General features: G+C 41.1%; 1 protein-coding gene across 2 annotated transcripts in view; it reads left to right on the forward strand.

The window, feature by feature from the left end:
- Positions 1-1,036: 1,036 nt before the first annotated feature.
- Positions 1,037-24,903, forward strand: part of igf1ra (insulin-like growth factor 1a receptor) — an 89,986-nt gene continuing 66,119 nt past the window's right edge. Inside the window, exons 1-3 of one of the 2 annotated variants that reach the window (XM_044035573.1) lie at positions 1,037-1,428; positions 1,532-1,643; positions 13,597-14,160. In XM_044035573.1, the coding sequence (XP_043891508.1) occupies positions 1,538-1,643; positions 13,597-14,160 (670 nt within the window). In that variant the 5' untranslated portion in view covers positions 1,037-1,428; positions 1,532-1,537. Of the gene's footprint in view, positions 1,644-13,596; positions 14,161-24,903 lie in introns of both variants that reach the window. The other variant, XM_044035572.1, reaches the window with a different exon arrangement.

Here is a 24,903-nt window from a genome sequence, read left to right on the forward strand (position 1 = left end):
AAAAGAAGTTTTATTTGTACAGCTCATGTCACACACAGGGACACATTTACATTAAGACTAAATAAAGATGGAATCATTAAAACACACTATTTAACAAAAAAACAACAGTAGAATTAAACAAAAAGCTACACAACTTTAGATGTGTAGCTTTTTGTTTTCGTTCTATGTGTTACTTTATATCGTCAGCTACATTATATATGTATATATGTATGTATGTATATATATATATATATATATATATATATATATAGATACACCTCTGACCTCTGTTAATTATTCCCGCGGCGTGAGATCAGATCACTAAAGTCTAATTTTGGATGATTAGATGAAGTGATGACTCTACAATATTAGTATACACTTTAATATGTACATGAACCTCTTTATACTCCCAAGTGTGTCTGCGCGCGCGCCCTCGTGCGCGTCTCGAATTCATCTCTGTTTTTGGAGAATCCCAGGATCTGCTGTGGATCCACTCCGGGCTTTCCCTCTCTCCGGCCGGCCACATTATCCGTAGCACTTTGCGTTTGTGTGCGCGAGAAGCCGACTCTTGTTTACAGCGCTGAGGAGCGGAGACCGACACCACGGGCTGCACAGGGCGAGAGGCGAACCGTGGGATATCTATCAGCCTCTGGATTTACGCTTAAAGGGAGTGTTTTTGTTCGTGTGTCTTATTTTCACTCCTCGCAGCTTTGGATACACGCGTTTCCACTTGGACACATCGGTTCGTGTGGATCTGGAGACCCGTTCTCTCTCTTGCGTGGCACAAGTCTGGTATTTTTCTGTCAGACTCACACGCTCACACACACACACACACACACGCACGCTGAAGTCTTTTTTTTAAACAATCCACTCGTGTCAGCTGGCTGCTGTGGAATCGTCTGTCCTGGTCTGGATGGCAAAATAAGGCACTGAAGATTTTTTTCATTCATTTTCCAGTCTCTCTCTCTCTCTCTGTGTGTATCGGAGCCACCACCCCTGTGGATCTGGACGTGTTCTGTCCCCCACTCCTTCACCTCCCTCTCCCTCCTCTCCCCATACACAACCATCCACGGCGGATTCCTGCGATCAACAGTGGCCTGAATAGGTTCGCATCATATTAAACAGCCTGATCTGCTCTGTGTTATTGATCAGTGGGGCCTGATCGCACGCTGCTGTGTGTGTGTTTTTTTGTTTTTTTTCAAAGAGATGGAGACTGAAGATGGGGATTACCGTCATGTATCCAGTCAATTCACTCAATCACAGTCCCCCTTAACGGGCACAAACAGCAGACTGTTTCAGTAGACAATATACATATGATTTTTTTTATTATTCCCAGTCATAACAGGGAGTTTTTTCCACGCTCATTTTTAGTTTGTTTTTTTCTCTAATGCAGACCAAAAAAAAAACCCCTGGTAGACAAGCAAGCACGCATCTGAATGCTACCATAGAGTAAGTAGCCTTTTAGGGCTACATACACATTTGTATTTTTCTCTTTTTAGTTTTTTTTAAAAGCTCGTGTGTGTGTGTGTGTGTTTCTTTTTATTTTGAAAAGAGAATAATGTTGAGGAACATGAGATCTGACTCACTGATGGGTAGAGCGACCTTGTTTTGGAGTCTGATGCTGTTTGTCTCCACTGCCTGCATATGGTCCACACATGGAGAGAGTAAGTATTATTGTTGTTGTTATAATGTGATTATTGTTGTGTTGTATTAGGGTTTATTCCGCACTATTTGAACATGTGACCTCGTTTGCTGACGCGGTTGTTAGTCACGTGTCCGTGTGTGTGTGTGTGTTAGTTGATTTCTAACATGAGAAAATTGCCTCAGAATGTTCAGACTTGGTGGTGAAACAGTGATCTTCCTCCTCACCGACGTGTGTGCCTCACATTAGCTGAGGAAGACCATGTGGTGTAGCTGCCGTCACTGACACACTCAGAAACAGAGTGGAAAAAAAACAAACCCTGACTGCTGTATTACAGTTCTTTATCTCCATATTTGATGTTTTGTTGTTGTTGTTGTTATAGAAACAAGTGAGTCACTGTCCACAAAAAAAAGAAAGAAAAAAGCAAAGCAGCGGCAGAGAGGGATGATGGTGAGGGAGAAGAGCTGAAGGTTACAACAACCATGTGGCCATTTTGCATTTCGTATAGTGTGGCGCTGCGCATGCACAACCTAATCAGATAAACCGGTGCACAGGAAAACAGAAACAGTGGCTCCATTATCTTCATAAACAATAAATAGAATGAGGAAACAATAAGTGTTTCTATCTTCTCTCCTCCTCCTCACGTCAGTGTCAAAATCACATAACAGTAGTCCTTTGAAAACATAGTTCATTAGTGCAGGTGCACCAGAGTTTCCTCCTGCTGAAATGAAAGAAAGTAGAAAACACTCTTCTTGTTTGTTAAAAGTGCATGTGCATGAAACATCTATGCCAGTGGTTCCCAAACACTGGGTCGGGACCTATAGTTGGGTCTCGGAAGTTTTTTTTAGGGGTCCATAAAAAACTAATCAGTTTTATGCGAATAGGTTTTTAATAATGTGCATAAAATGCAACCCAACATTTCTTCTAAATTATTATTTACCAATTCAATACATTATAATGTTTTACAGATATGGTCGTACTGATACTGTCGCTACATTAGGCACCAAATTGCTCTTGTCATGATTTACACTGTGATTTGGGTCACGATTGCCATCTTTAAAAATCTATGCCACTCAGTTATATTTGTAATTGATTTAATTACAGTATCTTTTGACTGTTTAATAGTGTAATTGCTTGTAATACTTGGTAATACTTTTACTACTACTGCTAATAATAATAATGATAATCCTTTTTTAAAAAACAGATACATTCACAAATCATCCCACAATATCCAGTCAATCGAGATTAGAACCACTTTCTCATAAAATGTGCATTTCAATGTATTTACAGTAAAAGCGTTGGACGTTTTATAGTCTGAAATTCAGAATGGGCAAATAAATGCTTTATGGAGCATATTTGACAACGTTCCTTATAAAATAAAGAGAATGTGTCTGTCTGTGTATATAGCCTTTACAATGATCAGAATGCTCTGATTGACACTGACATGTCTGGGATATCGATTATTTACAAAAACTTAACATAGTCTGCATAGTGAAAACAGATATTCAATCATTCTTTCTGAGTTCATATAGGTTTCATTTCTGCTGAAAGCTGTGACTCTGAATCTGACTTTCACTTGAATGTGTTAAACAGTCACCAGAGGACGCTTGTTAAACTTTAAGACCTCCTCAGGTGGATCTTTGCACCGGAGCTCAGTGTCTTTGTGTCTGTGTTTTCACATCAGTGGACAACACGTCTGTTGTAGCGATTCTGCTTTTTCCAGAGGGGGATACGTGTGTGTGTGTGTGTGTGTGTGGTGATGTTGGAGACAACTAGACAAGAGAATGAGACATAGTTTGACCTCTATTAGCATTCAAATAGAAAAAGACAAACTTAAAATCCTACTGACCATTTTGGTTGGAGCACAGCCAGTGTGGGGGTTTATTTCTCTGCTTTCTCGTCCAAGCTTCAGTGAGACACCCATGAACACAGTTGGGGTGCTTGCTGTCAGATCTTGACTCGCTGTGGTGTTTAATACATCAGGGCATCCAGAACAAAGACACTCGGAGACAATGGCTGTGGTGAATATCAAGAGAGGAATGTATCTCGCCAGTTTATCGCTCGTCGAGGGCTGGGGGCGATATTTCTAGCGTCTGATTAGGGCTGGATGATATTGGTCAACGTTGTTATCACATGAATCAACATCACAACAAATGTCAGACAAATAAAGATACATGTTTGCTCCTGAGTTGGAGATTAATTATGGTAAACGTCCATGTGGACAGAAATATATCAGCAGTAAAAGATTCATATTCAAGTATGTCTCCACAGTGCATAAACATTATTTTGATATACATTTAACCTTGTTATGTTGCTACTGAAGAAAATTATACATGTTGTTATTGGATCATTGCCCAGCACTCCTTCTGTCATCACTTAATGGAAAATCCCAGATTCTCACAGGCTCTGTCAGGGGTTGAAAGCTTTTTTTTTTTCCCTCTGCTCCTTTTGATAATCTGTCCACACCTATAAAATGTAATTAAGCCTCCTTTTAACTTTGCACTGCAGCAAACTTTCCATGCCATCATGGCACTCAAGTACGCAGCAAACAAGTCTCTAAAAAAAGGGAGGGAGTGAGTGTGAAGAAGATACAGGTGTTTGGAAATAGAACGTGCACAAATACATTTGAAGAGAAACAGACTTGGTTTGTTGATTGGAGGTCGAGTAGCCTCGAGTAGTTTCTTTACGGTTTAATTGTGTCCTCTATAAACCGGCGTGCAGAACTTCATCGTTTGGCACCAGAACTACAACATTAGAGCTCTAAATAGATATGCCACCAACAATGCTGGTGCATACGGGTTGTGTGAGTACAGACAACCCCTGTCCTGCGTCCTGAGGGCACACACACCATGTGTTCTTGTTGAGTTATTTATGAACGGACATGCTGCTCTGGAAAACTTGAATGGTGACATGAATAATCAAATGTCAGCAAACACTGTGTTTGACAGGAAACCTGTCTACCATTCCCTTTGGGCCACAGCGTCTTACAGAACAGCTCTCTCTCCTTGTGATGACTGGCTCAGATATGACTGCTGTCAATCTGTCCCTGAAGTTCCCCCACTGCATTTTGGGATTGATGCCCTGTAGCAATTAGGGGTGTGCAGCTACCCCATTCTCACTGGTGAACAATCCCATTTAATCCTAGGTTTAAACTGGTTTTTCACCTTTGGGAATGTGTTCAATCTGCATTCACTTCCTGGGTCAAGCGACTTTGCAGTGCTTGCAGGTTTTTATCGGCTTCGGCTCAGTTCGACTCCAGTGGGAACATAAGACCCGTGTGAACACCTGGATTTCTTCTTCTTCATCTGCTCTGGTTTTGCTAGAGAAAGGATGGTCCCAGGTCCATATTCCATATTCTCACTCAGAGAAGTAAGGATAATTGCATAAACTAAAATGACCCTCCCACTTTACGGCTATAGCTGTTATACTCTCCATCAGTCATGATTCAAAACGCATGTCCGTGTCACCACAGACACAAAAGCAACACTATAATGAGAAACATAGCTGATAGTCTCAATCATCATTGTGTCAACTTATTTTACTGTGGTGTGAATGTCATGGACTTTTGTTTTGCATTGGAAAGTTGCACATTTACAGCTTTAAGTTTCGCTCTGAAGCTAGCTGCTAGTTGCCATGTAGCAAAGAAGCTAGCTGCTTGCTAGCATTTCTTGTAAAAGTCACTGTGCTCTCGAGACTAGCTGCACTTGTTAGCAAAGAGCGTCGTGAGCGTTGCTAGCTACAAAAACAACTATTGAAGGTGAGTCTTGTAAGAGTCTTTTGTTGGGAGTGGAAATAACAATATAGTAATTCATTTAACTGATTGTTTGCTTCAATATTGACACAGTGGCTCACGCGGCGGCGCGGGTGTGGCTAACCTTGTTGCATCAAGGCAAGGCCGTCGGTTTGACGTTCTGTGTGGAGTTGGCATTGGTTTTCTCTGGGTTCTCCAGTTTTCATCCACATAGATGTGAATGTGAGAGTGAATAGTTGTTGATGTCTGTGTGTTGGCCCTGTGATGGACTAGCGACCAGGATGTACATATCAACGCATGTGTATCTTTTACTTTATAACCGTTTACCGATTTGTTTCTGAGGTTTTTTAGCAGTAGTTTTTATCTCTGTGGTGTGTGTGCGGGTGTTTGTGTACATGCATGAGGGTTTGTTAAGCAGCGCTCTGCCTCTGTGTGTGTGTGTGTGTACCGCAACAGGACTCGGCATGACAGCCTGAGTCAGTGGCTCACCCCTGTGTAAGGATGTGAAAGTGTGTCACTGGGCTAGTTTGTGAGGGTGTAGACAAATGCTGTCCTGCAGCTCCTGCAGCTCCTGCAGCCTGCCAGCTGAGGTTTACAATGCTTAATTAAACACTTTATTTCAAGTGGCCCATCATTGGATTTGCTCTAATGCGGTCTCTGGCCAGCCGCACATACATCATCACGGGCTGCTGGTTTAATGACCCGCGGAGTATTGTACAATTTGTAAGATAATTGTAAATGTTAGCTCTTCCAATGGGGGGCACTTACTGTAACAGATGAAAGCTGTTCATCAAGAACTGCATGTAAGTCAGTCCCGAGGAGAGAATTCACTAGATAACAGGGATGTTTCATACCACTTTTTCCTCGTTCCATACCAATACTGATATATCACAGCCTTCAGTATCTACCAATAACCATCTTTTATTGACAGATACATAAATAAGTCAACGTAGCTCACATGATTGCTCACATTCATTTATTCCTCCATTGTAATATTGATTAAAATGAAGTCACAATCTCGACCATCGAAAGCAAAGGAGTCCTGCAGGCGTGGAAAAACACAGTTTTGTGGATGTAGCCATTGTAGCATGACTACACTTAACGTGCTCCTGCTAACCTGAAGATGCTGCCAACTAATAGTAACCACGGCAACTGCTGATAAGGGCGACACATCGACCAACATCAAACCCCCTCCCGCTTCTGTGAAATCACTGGTGTGGAAATATTTTCCGTTCCCTGTGAGCTTTGTCTACAACATTCGCGCACCAGTGTGCATGCGCTATGTCATGCGCGTGTAGCGTAGAACAGCACATCTCCGCATACATCTTAAGGACTGAGACGTAATTGCGAAAACAACACAGGCAACTCTTCCGTGGTGTGAATCTACCTCAAATATCAACTTGCGCTAAATCGATAACTAGCACTATAGGCAAGTTTGTAGCATCAGGCATGTGACCTCGGTGGAAAATCCTGGATTTAAGCATTTACTAGTTATTGTTGCCTTCATATTGTCATTATTAAACTTTGACAATAAGGCCTTATTGTGGTATGTTGCAAACAAATGATTGACAGTATATCATTCATGATCCCACGTAGACAATCGAAATGGGAATTCAAAAATGAAATGAGTTATCATGATATAAACCCAGTGATCCTAGACTAAACTAGACGAGTCTAAAAATGGCAGACCCATCTGTGCCAAAAGAGAAAAAAAGATTGAGAATCAATGTATTCAATTTTCAATATTTATCGCATGCTTCACTAGCACAGACTGTAAAAATGGAAATAAAAATCAGCTACAGCATTTCTTCGTTATGGGAGCATAATTACACATTTGGAGAATTATGTCTTTGAAATGCTTACCAAAATTGTGCTTTGAACAGTTTCATTGTTTAAAAAGTCTAAAGTTAATGTATCGGACTGATGTCAGTAATGGTACATTCTCAAGTTTGTGATATTGGTATCTGAAAAAGTGGAATGGTGCCATCCCTACATTTAGGATCGTATGGGAATTTACTTTTTTGCCGTTATCTAATTCAGTGATTTTGGAATCCATGGGCAAAGGATTTGTGATTCATTCATATAAGGTGCAGAATCAGATGCTAACTAGCTGCAATCTGTTGTTTCATATGCTGTAATTGAGGGAAAGTTTGAAGAAAGATGAATGGAATGATGTTCTCTCCAGCTGTTTCCATGCTAGAGTAAAGCACCCAGGGGGCAGTATCAGGGTCAGATATATTGGGTCTGTCAGGTTCTGTGATGTATTGTTCGATCTCTGTGGATTTAAGGTGCACAGTGAACTTTTCCTGCCAACATGGCAGTGTAAACAAACTGAGTCACATTATTGGACCAATACTCACTAGAATTATATTTAGAACCTCATTTTACGGTTTGGAATTGAATGAATGAATGAAGCTTGACCTGGTCATGTGTGATTGCTGTAATAAAGGATAATAAGACAGGTGTGCAGCAGCAAACAAAGCTTCAGATTAAGACTGATGCACTTCAGTAGCTGGATTACAATTTAAATTGAAATTATTATATAGTAGCTGCATTTCGTATCTGTATACTTCAATTACAGTCATTTAAAATAAATAATGTTGATTTAATGCATAGAGTAAATGTTTGTTATTGAAAGTGATGGGGGTTAAAGTGTGCAGTCTGTACCTCGCGCCCTCCCTCCCGCCCTCATGTTTGGGAGCAGGGGAGTCTTTGTGTGAGACTTGTTATGATGGGGAGTGTCGTGTTACTGTTTGGGGTTTTGCTGATATCTGAGCCGGAGTGTTTGAAGTTAGGTCCACTGAGGGGAAGTGGCCCACCAGACTGCCAGTCAGATGACTTCCAGTATGTTGGGGATTAGAGCCAGTTGATGTGGCAGGTGTGAGGAGATATGACTGTGCAGTGACAACAGGCTCCCTCACTGCTCCCACAAGAACCGGACTGTCGTGGAATTTTGTTTGCCGCTAATAATGGTTCATTTAACTTTATACCAATATTAAACTTGACACTTGCATTAAATTAGATAATGTTCTGAACAAATAGAAAGAATAAAAACTATTACATTTAATTAAAACACTTTCTTTATTTTAGCAGGAGAATGACAATATGCGACAATATGTAAATCCAACTTTTGAGTTTAACCACGTGATTCTTAAATGTGTATATTAAATACTTTGTGGCTCATCTGATCAGCTTTAACTGGCACTTTTGGCTAAGACCCTGGGAACTGCAGTGTTTCTGTGAAAGCCTCAAACCTTGTTTTTGCTGTTTCTTGAAAATTAAAAGTATGAGGGCGTTTCAGCACCCAGACAATTTACAGCATGCACATGCCAGGGTTTTGCTTTTATTGTGTTATGCTGTATTTACTGCACTTTTCCTTTTTTTTTTTTTTTTTTCACAAATCAAGTAGTTTTTTTGTGCATGCTCCAAGGGCACAGTTTACAAATCTGAGGGCACAGGCGTTAAATGCATGGTTTATAAAGTGTGTGCCCAGACTCATGCAGAGCCAACCCATTTATTCATGGATCTTTTATATCCCCTGCCCCAAGGACGGCTCAGTACCCCTGCACGTTTGGTTATTTGTGTGAAGCTTGTTTTGATGATGTTCCAAGCTGGAAGGATCAAGTGCAAAAAGCAGTCAGTCTCTGCTGACACTGGCACTAGTGCATGGTTGCACGTAGCGCTTGTAAAACTGCTGATTATTATTTGTTTTCTAAGATGATGAGTGGATGAATAATCATGGCAATGTGCAGAAAATGTTGACTGGGTTTGTTCAAGTATTTTTTGTCCCTGATTCTTAGTCCTTTATTGTTGTGTAGTATGTTCTAGGGCTGAAACAATTAATCGATTAATTCATTGCTAAACTAATTGTTGACTATCTTATTCATCATTTTGAATGTTCCAGATTTTTCTTGTATTATTTGCTCCATATAACAAAGAAATTCAATAATTTTGTGGTTTGTGGACAAAACGAAACATGTCATGCAATCCAGCAGCACCTCAAATTCCGAGTTCTGACTACAAATGGAATGCAGCATCAGCTCAAAGATCTTTTTATCCCCCATGTAGTGTCATATAAACCAGAGCCAGTAGTTCAGTTTTCTCATTTTTAATGCCTTCTGTGCCTTTAGTTTGGCCCCTGACAATCATAAACTCTTCAGCAGACGTAGACCTAATTTCCCAGGTAGCTGCAGCACCCGACTTCCACAGGTAAAATAGAAATCCCAATATCATGGCTATAGTCTACCCTCAGGTCTACATTACTCTCCTCTCTTTTTATAGTAAGTAGCCTTCAGTCCTTCCAGATCGTCCAGGACTGAGGTCTTAAGTGGCTTTCAGACATGAACTCCAGGTAATGTCTGGGAATTTGTGTGTGGACATAATCTGGAGTCTGCTGTTGACATGACGGACACAGTGGGTCATTGTCAGGGTGAGATGTATTAACAGCAGCATTATAATCTCTGGAGGATCCGGGTCAGGGGTCCACCTCTGACTTGAGCATGCGCAGAAAGCAGGACTTAGTGTCATTACAGCTCCAACCAAGAACGAGTGGATCTCAGGCTAGCCTTTGTTAGCTACTGTTAGCAAAAGCAGTTGATAAGATTCTAGATGAAATACTTTTCTGCCGTGTCGACGTAGTCGATTGAAATACTCAATAAATTAAATACATAGAGTAAAGTAAAATCCATAAAAAGAGACAATAAATGATTGATGACAAACGATTGTCAGTTCTCCTTTTATTTAACTGTGGTTAAGTAAAGATTAATGGTGTCTGTGAGTCTGTGCGTGTGTTTGTGGGGCGACATTTCTACAGAGTGCAAGGGCAAGGTTTATCAGTCTTACACATGAGCTGATGGATCCCAATATGCTGTGGAGATATGAATGTTTACCCAGCAGTGTGAAGAGCAAAGGGACAGAGAGAGAGACAGAGGGAGAGGGAGACAGGCAAATACAGGCTCATTCCTCCCTGTGGACACTGGCACTAAAATTACCCACATCATTCCTGGGTCATTATTGTCAAGGTTCAAAATGTGTTTTTGCCCGAGCACTTTTTTGTTTATGTAATGATGCATGAATGGTTTGGGTATCCAAATCTTATTTTAGCTTTGTTGTCTTCACAACAAGAACCAGAGAAGCCTGGAGGCTTAGTTTGAGGCAGAAACCTACTCAGTTCTTTCTCAAGGAAATGATTGGAATTCCTGGTACTTAACATGCCTAATGAGAAGAACACAAAGAGGAGTTTTCCCCCCATTTCCATCCACCATTCCGTTCTCTTACTCTTTTGTTTCCAACATTGAGGGAAAATCTATTTCAAGTTTTATTAAAACAGTGGGAGAACTGCTCAAAAACTACATTTGCTTGCATTAAGTGTTTTCTCGTCCTCCTGGTTTTCCACTTCCGATAGCAAAGCCTTTTTTAAACCTGATCCCTCTCTCACCACGGCATCTCCTCGCCCCCTCCCTTTTCTATTCTCTTGCCAGACACCCACTGCTTTTATTAATGCCCTCATCAGGAAGTGGAGCCGAGAGTTTCTCTTTACTAACAAACAAATTAGTCGTTGTGTTCGAGTGGCTCCGCCCCTCCTCCCTCTCTCCGGCTGCTGGAGAAGCTGGAGGGAAATTCTCAATGAAACAAAGAAGACATGCAGCCCAATGGCTCACGAGTGCATCCCAGGGGCATTGGTGTTGATTGGAGAAAGCGAATACTATTTTCTCCCGGTGTAATCGCTCCTGCTCTAAATGTGGGGAAGTGAAACAGAAGCGAATGCAGCCCATTCATCCCTGTAAACAATGCAGCTTCTATTTTTGGTGGACTAGTTTGAACAAAGAACACCGAACAGGGCCTTTATTTTGTCTCCACTGAAGTGGTGTTCATTTACTGGCGAGGTCATTTTCAGAGCACGCTCATGTCCTTTCACTGAATGTTGACGAAGAGAGCACATGTGATGTTTATGTTTGTTTTTCCTCTCGTTGAAATATAACGTGTGTTTTCTTGGGGACCAGAGACAGTTTAGCTGTGATGGTGAGACAGTGTTTTGACAAGGATCAAAAACTCTGATTGAAAACATGGCTGTTTGTCTCATTGGACAGTGTCGCTCACTGCCATGGCGTCCTAAGCCTCTGTAAGAACATAACAGGTTTAACCAAGGAGCTTACATCTCAAAGCGTTTCCTGTGCTGACTGTTGAGCCTTCTTTTAGACAGTTTAAAATAATATGCTACCTGTTTGCCGCAGTGTCTACCAGTGCATTAAATATTTACAATGGAGTTAAAGAAGAACATTTGACCCAGAGATACGTGCACATATTGCTTAGAGCTATGCTATGTCAAAACAACTAGCATAGTTTCTAAAAAATACAATTTGATTTGATGTATGTAATATTTTCACTATTTTATCAGTTAAATATAACACAAACGTTAAAAACATTTAGGAAAGCAAAGGGGGTTTAAGAGTTGGTTAACATTTCTGTGTAGTGAATTAGGTCAAATGTCAGTGGTTGAAATAACTTTCAAATGACTTACACTACGTGAAATCATTCCGTCATTCATTGTGTGTCACTTAATCGTCCACATGAGGGACATAGGTACGTAAAGTGGGGTCACACTCAGGCCAAACACACAGAGACAAACAACTCATCACAAGTGTGCATTTAACCTCTGCGTGTTTTTGGACTGTGGGAGAAAACCCACACACACAGGGCCTAAGTGTAAATTTAATTAAAAAACTGGGTAGATGACTGAAATTGTTAAAAGTAAATGGTATAATAAATGATGTCTCAATGTTGGTTTATTATTGTTATTGTTGTTATTATTATTATCACTATTATGATAATAATAATTTCATTAGGGCATGCAGTCAGAGAGCGTACCCTACCAAGGCAGCTCACTTACACTTGCCTGTAAAACGAAAATTGTAAAAAAAATAAATAAATCTGAATCCAGATCTATTACCAGATCGTTACCAAAATCTAATACTTTTTTCAATGGGCAATCATTTCTATCTATGCTCACAAACAAACAAACAAACAAACAAACAAACATACAGACCCATAACAGTCTATTTGCTGCAGGTAATGAATGAATACATGGAAAATAGCTAAAGTAACTTTTAATAAATTGTTACAAATATTACAAATGTGGTACAAATGTGACCTCAACCGAACCTTTTGGTAACAATATCCACCTTTATGTCATTAATTGTTTTGAATTAAACTTAGATCAGATAAACACATGGATGGTTGGGGTCAAAGAGAGGTCACTTGAGCTTGTTTGAAAGGCCAGTGAGGGTTTGATGCTGCAGCAGCCCATAATAACATCATCAGGATATTGTTAACCATTAATGCTCAAGTGTAATAAGCGATTGGTGCAATAGAGTTAGAGCTGATTGATCACAAGTAAATGTTGTTTTGTGTTGTCGGTGTTTTTTTTGTGAGGGAGTGTGTGTTTGTGTGTGTTTGTGGAGGGAGGGAGGAAGGGTGGCGCTCCAGGCGCTGTGGTTTCAAGTGTTGTTTTCCAAGCTCAGAGGAATGGCTTATTCAAACACCAGGTCATTTGAGGCGACAGACCAAACATTTGACTGAGGAACATGGAGCTTGTGCCTGATACAGTAGAAGCACTGACATGTCAGCTTGTGAAGCTCCACCTGAAACTGAATAACAATTCCGCCCCCACTTCACCTCTTAATTAGGGATGCGTTCACCTCAGCTGATCCCGATGATAATCCCTCTCCCCTGTTAGAATAATGAAACCTACTGGAGAACAAACACTCCAGGCAGACGTTGTCTTCTTTTATACGATGTAATGACACGGCGTGTCAACACTTACACATACTTGTTGTTACGTATTTGTATGTACTGTATGTCAGAGTAGTACCTTTGGCATGTTGAATAACAAAATTGCATTCTTTAAGAAGATTATTAAAGATTAATAAAAGAATGTCTCGGCAAAGGTAATCTGTGTCCTAATCCATATGGAGCGACGTTGTATTTCCCACCCTCCTGTCGGACGACTTTATGTTTTAAATATCATGCTTAAAAGGAAGTTGTTGTTCATTTTTCAAACACATCTATTGATAATGTCAGGTTTACCTTTTCAAAATAAATGTCACAAAGTAGGTCCTCGTTTGGAAAAAAAATGCTCTATTTTATTATACATGCTATTTGGATTGTCTATCTTTATTTATTTCTATTAAGTTAATAATGATCTTCATGTTTTTTTTCTGTCCAGTTTGTAGTCCGGGTTTTGACATCCGAAATGAGATCAGCGAGTTCAAGCGGCTTGAGAACTGTACGGTGGTGGAGGGCTACCTGCACATCCTCCTCATCAACGACAAGACCAACAACATGCAGCAGGACTTGTTCCGCTCGCTCAGCTTCCCTAAACTCACCGTCATCACGGACCACTTGCTGCTGTTCCGCGTCTCAGGCCTGGACAGTCTCAGCACGCTCTTCCCCAACCTCAGCGTCATCCGTGGACGCAATCTCTTCTACAACTACGCGCTTGTGATCTACGAGATGACCAGCCTGAAGGACATCGGCCTGTACAACCTGAGGAACATCACCCGAGGGGCCATAAGGATTGAAAAGAACCCGGAGCTCTGCTACTTGGACTCGGTGGACTGGTCCCTCATAATGGACGCCGAGTTCAACAACATTATCAATGGGAATAAGAAGGCAAAGGAGTGCGGCAACGTCTGTCCAGGCATCATGCAAGATAACCCTCTTTGTCAGAGGACGTCGTTCAATGACAACTACGACTACCGCTGCTGGACCTCCAACCAGTGCCAGAAAGGTAACCTGAAATCTACTAGTACTAGTCTATGAGCTGATAAGATCTGAATAAGGATGTGGGCTGTTTTATTTCTTCTTTTCAGAAGAAGAATATTTGTTTTATTTTCTTTTTTTTGTCACGCATCAGCACAGATGTGTTTCAGAGGGGCATCAGGAGATACTCCTGTGGTACAGGTAGTGAGTTTGCACCATGGTGGCTCCAGTGCTGGTGGTGGAAGCTCCAATTAACGCTGCGTTTGTGTGTGTATCTGCGTCATGACCTCGTTTATGAAACCCTAAAGTTTCAGAACAAACAGTTCAGCCACTGCTGAGAAAATAGTGTTGTATTGTTTTCCTGGGCTCTGCGAAGCGGATCGGCACTTCCTTAATTTGATGTCGTCATCAGAAATCCTCACCACTCCTCTCACCACTGTAGCGCCTCCTGGTGCGGGCACTAGTCCGGGCACATCCGGTTGCGTACATTCAACCGCAGAAGAAGAAGAACTACTCTCGTTGTAGCTGCTGAGATGCAGAGCATCCACTGTGCCAGAGGGGGAGCTGTGTATCTGAGAGCTGGCCTATCACAACACAGTCCACGTTCTGGGGGTGTGGTTTTGGTCTGAAACAGCGCGGTTGACGAGAGCGTCAGTGAGGAGATATTTTGATCGGCTCGTTTGCAGCGATTAGGAGGTTTTTAATCATGAAAACAAGTTCATATATGTAAGTAGACCTCCATAACCAACATACATGTGTGATACAAGCATTCTATGTCACCTTTAAGAACTCACTGACGACACATGTTAAATCCACAGAGATTAAGCGAAATCACAGAACCTGACAGACTGAATCAGGACTACACAGTGTTACGTCCTCGAAACTTTTCCTCATTCTACTCCAGAGAACACTTACACATCAATCACAATAAAAAGTGTAGAAATATGTGCAATAGACGTGATATTTATCCAGATTCACAGCGTCACAGTTGGTAGTTAAGGGGGAACTTAAGGGAAACTATACTTACATTCATTGCACCCCTAACTGGGGTGGTATTATATATTGCGATATACTCGCGCAACAGCTCTAGTGAGCACTTGGCACCATCTAGTGGACTAAAACATCATTGATTTTTTCATGCTAATCTACAAAAAGTCATTGTCACTGTCATTAACGATAGTTCCTGATATGAAGTGATCACAAGCTGAATCTATGGTCTGGTGTGTAGTCGTGATCCAGTTTGGTGATCCCCGACTGTTTCAGCATCCTGGCTCACAACAGCGATTCACCACCTTCAGTTTTGATGAAAACAGCCGGTGAAGACACAAATAGTCTGACCTATTGCCAGTTACATATTTCATTGGACATGTCTTCAACCAGAGCCTGGTACTCATGTTATTAGTGACCAACCCTAACCCTCACGTTTTCTGAAGCTATCTCAATGTGACGTGTTCTAAATCACTTCCTTCATCAGGGTGGCATTCGTGCCACATGACTACAGTAAACGCGGGTGTGACTTTGATCTCGGTCGGTAGTTTCCAGTCTCACAAACATTCTTAAATTGTGCGTCTCTTCAGTGGCAAACAACTCCCATGAATCTGCGCCGTGTTTTCCCTTCATTTCCGTCGGCCTGTCGGATTGTCCGCGGTCCAGTGCAAACATTTCCTCTCTGTTCATGATAGAGACCTTGTCTTAAGATCAGGCTATTTGTGGAGCGAAGGATGGCTGCAATATAGAGCAGCAGGTATTAGAAAGGCATGCTCAGTTGAGGTTAAAGGTGCGCTGCCAAGGAACGAGCTCGTCTACCTGTCTGGACCATGTCCGTTAAATATTTGCCTTAGGGACTTTTTGCAATCTGTGAAAAGGGGTATATTGAAGAATCTGGGGGCGGGTCATCCTCATTTAGCTCAGGCCCTCTCTGAAGGGTCATGCTTTTTAAAGAACAGTTCACAGTCGGGTCATATTATTTATATAAATGAACGTCGGTTGACATTTAAATTCCATCCATTGAATTAGTTCAGTTGTGATTATTTGTCACTTGCTTCAGTCGTCTCGAGGAGCAGCTTGTGGCAACGTTCCACATCTTCACTGCTCCTGTTTTTCTGGATGATTTCAGAGAGCGTTTGCTTTTTCATTAGAATTTGAGACGAGAGCAGCTGTAAGCATCTCAAGTCTTTTTATAAAACCCTCCCACAGCCAGTGTGACACAGACAGATGAAGCGGGCCAGTAGATGAGGCTTGTGGTGAGGGAGAACTGTTGAGGAGGTTTTTTCCCAGTAATGTTCACATACATTATTCTTCAAATAGAAAAGGAGGCATTCACTTGTTTTACTCACAGTTTCTCAGATTCTTTCATAGACCACATTTGAAAATAGGCTTCATGTCAGCTATCGAGCTACAGTCGCGACAAAAAGTTAAATATGTACAAATTATTGAAGACCAAACTCCCAAGATTCCTTTGCAAATTATCTGCAGGGGCCACCTCGCACCGACTAAACACCGGCCGGTTTAGTCTTTCCTGAACTGTAAAAGTTTATAGATTTACTACATAGAACAGTTTCTGATTCTTACAGGCAACAAAGTTACAAGGGATCTTTTTATTCTTTGCCGCAGACTGATACATGTAGACAGTGGATTCATTGTGCTTTTGTGTGTCTCAGAGTTTTCTTGGTCTACAAAGGTAAAAGACATTTCTTTGGTCCTTCCCTAGAAAACACATATCATATCTTTATGTCACAGTAGAATCAAGGCCATTACTACTGTGGGGTGTTACATTTCTAGCACGCACACACTCTCCAAGAGCTAAAACACATCATTTCATGATAAACTGTTTTGAAAACCTAGTCAAGTATTAGGTGAAATAAAAAAAAACCCAACTATTTTCTTAAATGCTTTGTTCATAACTCTAAAGATAAATGCAGAAAAATTAATACACATACACCGACCAACTGTCCTGATGTAAATTGGAAACTCTATGCTAAGAAACTTGAAATGACCATGTCAGTGACTGAACCTGGCCCAACAATCATTTCTGGATTTGACTCATGCTCTAATACAAAGACATTCCTTGTGTTCACTTGCACTGATGTCAAGAAATCCCACGTCTACCTGCAAATGTGACCGTGAAAGACGCCTTAATGTCGTCTTTGAAACAGATGTTTTCCTGCTCAGTTGCTTCCTCTCCTCCTTGTGCAGAGGAAGCGTTCTCTCTCCATGACGATCATTGAGATATAGTGTATGTATGAAAGTCTTTTTTCTGTCGGGAAGCCTTTTGAAATGTTTTGAAAAGCCTTTGTAACTGAAAATAACATGCAGTATGTGTTACCAGTGTTTATTTCAGTAGGCACAGATTTCTATTGTAACACGCCACCAGCAAGGCCTAAATAGTAACATGTAGCCTATCAGTGGGGTTGTTTTGAAACCGCAGGTTACAGCACTTTTAACAAAACATGCACCCTAACCTGTAATTTAACTTCCATCTTACTGCTTCGGTCTGCTCCTCCAAAATAGCTTCGCCGGCCATTGAAGAAGCTGATGCCCAAACAGTATGATGACTTTTTTTTTTACATTTGGAACCCTGTGTCTCTCATTCCTGTTTCTCTTCTCTTTTTGGTTTGGCCTTCTCTCTTTTAACATGCACACCCCATGCTGTAAGGCAATGAGTCCCAAACACTGGGTCGGGGCCCACAGATGGGTCGTGGGGTCCAGAATTTCCCCAATAACTTGTAATTCATTTGCCAAACATGAATTCTGATATTAGAGCTCACATAGTTTTAAATTAGTCGCTACATTATGCAAAAATTAGCTCTTGTCACAATCAATATTTTTTGGGTATATTGTGGGTTCCCATGTAGAAATAGGGATCCCGATATCACAAACGTGAGTATCCGTTATGACCCGTTATGATCCGATATCATTTTTACACCTTTTAAACTATGACGCTGTGCATGTTTTATCATCTATTTTCCTCTACACATGAACGTAATTTACAAAAACTGACAACATATTCTGTTGAAGAAGTGATTGAGTCCATACACAGTTCTTTTTGCCACCAGTGGAGTCGCCCCCTGGTGGCTATTCAACATATAGCTACTTCCAGGTTGGCTTCAGGGAGAAAACATTAAGACAATGTTCAGTTTCAAGCTATTTCAGACTTTGATGGTGTGAATTGTCCCGATGTGACCAGGATACCACTGTTTATACTAGTGGTTTATGTCTAAATGTAATTTTGCTGCTCATAACATGATAGAATATAGTGAATTACAGTTGCTAATATACTTGATCTGAAAGTGAAGCTGTGATTTCATTGCTACAGCTCAGGCGTTGTCTATTATTTCCCTGCATTTGTTTGCTTTGCATAAACTATTCACACACACACACACGTCGTTGGGAGAGTCTGAGAAAAGTCACTGCTCTGTTCTCACACCTGTGAAATAATGGTGGGAAAAGGTTTCTTTCTTTTCCATAGAACCTGTTTACAGCTCCCATGTTTAGCTGAGAGTCTCAAACACTGCCCTCCTTTTCCCCCGGGAAGCTTCAGAACAAATAGTGAAAATCATACGTTCCCTCATGGCCACGTCTGTCTCCATTGAAGAACGATGGAAGGGTTTGTCGCTGTGCACTGCTGGACACCTAATCTACATACAATTGACAATGTGGATATGATTTCTTTGGGATTTGACACAAATAACATTGTTTAAAACAACAAAAGCTTCATGAATGTGCATTTGTGCAATGACTGTGGAGTCACGTCCTGATACTGTGTCCTGTGGTATTGTTCTCACATGTCTGACTTGAGAGGCAGTGGAGGAGGAGTGTTGTGTGAACCAGTTCACCTCTCCCGAAGGCCCAGGCCGAGGTCAGGGTAAACGCATTCATCCAGAGGTCCTTGAGGTCTCAAGGCTTCAGATAAAGGCTTCAGTAAAGGAGTCAGTGAATAGGTCTGTGATACAGTATGTGTTAGTATCCCAGGCAACATTTCTCATCCTGTCTTTGTGAAAGACTAGATGTGTTTACCGCTCTTGCTCAAGATTCCTCTCTCCTCCCTCCACCCCTCTGCATAATTGCCTTGTTTTTCTCCAGTACAGATGTTCCTTCAAGGGCATGCAGTGGTTTTCTAGTCAATACGGCCCCGTCTCCTCTTTAATTACACTACATGAGGAGGGAGCGCTGTCTGCCGAGCTCACTACCGTAGCCTCTGGGCCTACTAGTGCTTCATGGAGCAACATCAAAAGGGACTCTTACCATATGTTTGTCCACTCACCAGATACTTTTCCCCCACAACAGTGTGGGATTTATTCCCCACAGACGTGAATGTAAATGTAATGTAAGGAAGAAAAAGCCAGGTTAGTGCTGTACTTGTGGCTGGGTGGAAGTCAGTGGGAGTGACAGTGTAGGGAAGTGCAGATTGGAGCAGAGGTTTTCGGGTGATTTTTAGTGGCAGGCAGTGATGCGTATAGAGAGGCCCTCGCTACGCAGGAGGAGGGACACTGAGGGGAAATGTCAGACAAATGTCAAGTAGACAAGCTCTTCAGCAAGCTCTCTCTGAAGAGGGCCACTTGTTTTTGTCCCTTCGTCTCCCTTTCCGCCACCACCAATACTCTCCTTGAAAATCCTCAGTTACTTTTTGAGAATGACTTTAGAAAGTCATTGAAATCGATTTCTTGAATTAAACATGTCCAACTCTGCTACACTAGGTGGCACTCCGCCCCCTTTCAGCTTGTTAGTACTGGCACTAACAAATGTCGGCTGTCGGCTCGTTGGTTACACTCTGTCTTTCCGCGCTCTATTTAAGTAACACAAAGTAGGATTTGCTCTTGGGGTCCCCCTACAGTTGGTGAGCGGTATTGTTTGTTACAAGTGTCATACAATATATGTTGGCAGTGTTCCACACTGAAATTATTATATAGAAAATGCACCTTGTTTTGTACTCAGCGTCTAGTCAGTCATCATCTACCGCTTTATCCTCCACCAGAGGGTCGCGGGGGGTGCTGTGCCAATCTCAGCTACATCGGGCGATAGGCGGGGTACACCCTGGACAGTTCGCCAGTCCATCGCAGGGCCACACACATAGAGAACCATTCACTCTCACACCTATGGTCAATTTAGAGTGTCCAATTTACCTAATCCCCATATTGCATATTTTTGGACTGAGGGAGGAAGCCGGAGAACCCGGAGAGAACCCATGCACACACGAGGAGAACATGCAAACTCTATGCAGAAAGGCCCTTGTTCCTACCGGGGCTCAAACCCTGGTCTTCTCGCTGCAAGGCAAGAGTGCTAACCACTACACCACCGTGTGACCCTGGGTCCGGTTTTGTAATTCCTTTTCTAACATTGTGTAAACACACTAACTAGCCTTCCTTCTGCTGCTCCGCCCCTCTCTGTCCACGCTGTCCGTTTATTCCTTCACTTTGTGTCATGTCTTGATTTTGGCTGTCTGCTGTTCCGCTGGTGTTTCCTCCTCTGTTTCCACCTCGCTCTTTTCTGCAGGGCTTATCAGAGGCTGTTAACAGCCTGCTCTGTCAGATATCTCTGCGCTGTTTACTTCAGTTGTCAGAGCCAACTAGCTTGTTTGGCCAGACTGGAGATCCCTTGATATCCCAGGTTTTAGCGATCCTGTGTCTATAAAGTGGCTCCTACCACTGGAGTTAAGCCAAAGCAAGATAGACTGTTACAATTAGACTGATGAGCAGGAAGGCAAGCTGCTGTTTTGGGGAAAGGTTAGTCTTCATGGCACCACAGGGAGGCCCACACTCTTACTCCCTAATCCTCACACAGCTCACATCTCTCTTATGTGACACAGTGTTAGCTGGTGTTGTTGCTCAGCCTGGGAGGCGTTTTCGTCGTGTTTGTCAAACCTTTATCTTCTTTTACTGTCAGATATGAAGGAATATCATATTCCCAATGTGTGCCTATGACGGCTCTATGTATCTTCAAAACGGAAACTGTTGTTGTTTTCTTGAACAAATAAAGGTGAGGTGTTAACTGGAGTGAACATGTTGTGATGTCAGTTTGCTTTTGAGCACTTGAGCGGAGGTTTCATTTGCCGTAAAGGGACCTGTTGTTGTCTTGTGCTGTGTGTGTCCTTGTGCTGAACCCGGGAGAAACTGGCATTCAGCAGAGCTCTCCACCGGCCTTGGATGGTTTTGCATTTGATAACATGTTTACTCCCTCCTTGCCAGTGACCCAGCTGATATCTCTGGCCTTAGTGTTGTGACCTAAGACCATTTAACAGCAGAGGAAAACACTTTCTTCTAGAGGATTCAGCTGGCCCTGCTGCTGCAAGATTCTGTCTGACAGAGTTGAAAGGCTGGTGTTTTCAGATAATACGTTACTCACCAACAAGCTATTTATTTGTCCAGCTCTCAGTATTCTAGCACTCAGCCTTAATGTCCTTTGGTTTATAGGAAATACATATTGTAAATGATTTCTGGGCAATAAGAGAAAAATCACAATATAAATTTTCAATATAAATATAAATCAAATCAATATTTTTGATGATCCGTATTACATGATCATAAAATCCACTTATTACCTTTCATGTTTTATTTCTGTGGCTTTTTAATGTTAAATGAAGGATATTTACGTGTGTTAGAAACGATGACTATACAAATAGTAGAATTCCACTGTTACACAAATAATTAGGCTTAAATAAAAGGAGTGTTATTAATTTACTTTTTTTTAAATATAATTGTGTTGGTTCCATGTATTTTTTAATCAATACATGTCATTTTTAATTTATAATATCTATCTTCACTAATATCTTCACTAATTTATTGAACATAAAAAATATGATAATTGTCAATGCAACATCCTTTAAAACCAGGAAAAGTCATCACATCCTGACCTCATGTCACGATATAAATATAATAATGATCATACTCGATTTACTTCGATAAATTCTAAACAAAAATCTGAATGATTTATTTCCAGTGATTTGCAAATAGCTTGAATTATATTTTAAATATTTTCACAATCAATTAATCGATTAATCTGTCAATTATTTTCGCGATTAATTAGTCATTTAGTCCATAAAATGTTCCAAAATGTTGATCAGTGTTTCCTAAAACTCAAAAATAATCATGATCTTAAATGTGTTCAGTTTGAATGATTTCTTTGTTAAAGAAACAAGAAAATATTCACATTTAAGAAGCTGAAAATTCAGGGAACAAAAACCCACTGAAATCGATTGATCGATGATCAAAATAGTGGACAATTCATTTACTAATTTATTAACCGTTGCAGCCCTATTTGAAAATGCAGCTTTGTTTGAATGTGATTAAATGTTTGGCTCCAATAGAAACCTCACTGAGTTATTTGTATAATTTGACTACATGATAAGGTTTATCTTAAATCACATTACATGTACATGTTACATGTAAACCAGTTGATAGCAGCCTTGTTTCCATTTTCCTATTCTGGTTGTTTTTGGCTCATATACTGTATATATTCAATAAAAAAGTTTATTGAGGAGAGAAAAGAAAATTCCGATCCTTTTTTTTCCTTCAGAGACTTGATTTCTTTTGCTCGTATGTCTTGTTGTCAAATTTACAAGTATAAAAATCAAACTGTGTAAAGAGTTATGCTCGCTCTGGGCTGACTAAGAGCGAGATTTATTGATATTCAAGGAGTGAGGAGTGTACGTTAAGTTGGTAGACTGCCCCTTTAAGTGTATAAGGTAGAAATTCCTGCTGGCTTAGTCATCACTGTTGCGGGGGAATAAAGGGTGGTGGTGGGGGGGGTTATGCAGCGCACATCCAGACAGAGACTGTTTGTTGGAAATAAGCAGGAGTGGAATTAAAGGTGGCGACAACATTGACTTGCTTGTCATCTGTGTGTTTGTTTTGTTGTCGTTTATCGAGGTCCAGTGCTTTGTTTAACCAACATCCATCAGCAGACACGAGGAAGCTTTTAAATATTTAATAGCTGTTCTGAAGCTTATCAAACTCCTGTGGTTGTGGCGACGGGAAACAGAGTGAAGCTAAAACTCTCAGTCCTGAGAGTCCAGTGCTTCCCCAGGACGATGACTCAGTGGCCGTACATCTGCTCTCTCCACCCGACGTCAGCTCCTCGCCTGTGCCGAGGCGGTGGGCCGCTGTTTAATGCCAGCGTGATGCCACTGATGCCGATCACACTCGCTCACCCCTGCTTTCCCTGCAGGCTAAAGATGGAACAACCGCACTTTTTTATTTTTTTATTTTTTTATTTTCTCTGCACAGGAATGCAGCAGCGTTTTATGTGCTGCTATGCTTTAGCACGCTGTGCTCAGGCTGCTGTGATATGTTCTCTGCTTTTGTTCTTTTATTATCCGTGTGGCCTGTTCTTAATTGTGTGGTACTGTACGGGCTTTTTTCTTTTTTCGTACGTTTCGTACGCACAGGAATGACCATAAAGAAATCTCGAATCTTTAATCTTGAGCTTTCGGTACTGATCCTACTCTCTGCTCTGTGTGCCCTTGTCTCTCTGGGAACTGTTGATTTGCAGTGACAACTCCATGATGTAAAAGGAGTAAATGGATTATAGAAAGCAAAGTTTTCTGATCTTTTGAATGCCTTTGAATACAGAGGTTCAAGGGCATGACAAGTGACAACAGGGTGTTAAAATGTCCCTCTCTCTTTCTCTGTACTTGTATTTGTTAACTTTTCAGGACCAGTAGCTGTCATGGAGACCAAAACCTGGTCCTAATGAGGCATAACCTCATAGTTTAGGATTTGAATTGTAAGGATAAGGTTTGGGATAATGCTTAGTTTATTCTGTAACAGCATGAACAACAACAGTAAATAATAGATGATTGTAGACTAGTGGGTTACTAGACATTTTTTAGGCCAGTGTTACCCAAACTTTCTTTTTTTTCCTTTTTAATGTGACCCCTTTTGATGTGAGCATCTCCAACATGCAGGGCAGTGGGCTACCAGGACCAGGACTGAGGAACACTAAGGAATCACAAGTAAAGGGCTTAATAAATGACAGTGAAGAAAAAGCCCTGACCCAGTCCCTGGCTGATGACTGGTTCAGATTGACCTTTGACCATTGACCTTTAGTTAGGGTGCACATTATACCAAGCACATATTTATGTTGTAAATATGAATGTGACAGTGGAGATCAGGCTAACTGAAGCTTAACAGTTTTATGGATGGTTTTATGATGGAAGCTGATGAGAGTCAGGCACATGTGTGCTTACTATGTTTACTACATTATATATTCATAATATAAAATATACATTATATATTATATACTCTCTTATATCTGTATATGAAATGTGACGCTACAACATTTTAAATTAACCGGCTGTAGTAGCATTTTTTTCATTCAGTCATATATGATATAATAACTTGGTTATTATAATGTCATGTCCATCTACTGTATGATCTATAATTATTGGATTTCAGTGCATTTTCTCACTTTCTCCATTGTCGGAACTCTGAATTTCCAAGGTCAGGGGTTAATTTTCCAACTTCCCACGCCCTGAGATAGAATTCCAAGATGGCTGCTACTTTCACCGTTAATAGCGCTTGTGTTGTGTTTGTGTCACAGTGAATGAGTCGCACACATATACCGTTTGTCTGCATAAGACCACGCACAGCTTTGTTAATGAAAGTGCTCGACAGCTTGAGATGCATTAGCATCCGTGTTTTTTTTGTGACGTCTCGCCCAGTTCTGACTTCCAAGTTCTGATGTGAATGGAACGCAGCGTAAGGTCCAATATCAAGCCCAATCATTTGCTGCTGTTGCTTCAGTGTATGTGTTTTTGTATTGAAGTACATTCTAT

Source organism: Solea senegalensis, linkage group LG10, assembly GCF_019176455.1.
Source record: "Solea senegalensis isolate Sse05_10M linkage group LG10, IFAPA_SoseM_1, whole genome shotgun sequence".
NCBI lineage: Eukaryota > Metazoa > Chordata > Actinopteri > Pleuronectiformes > Soleidae > Solea > Solea senegalensis.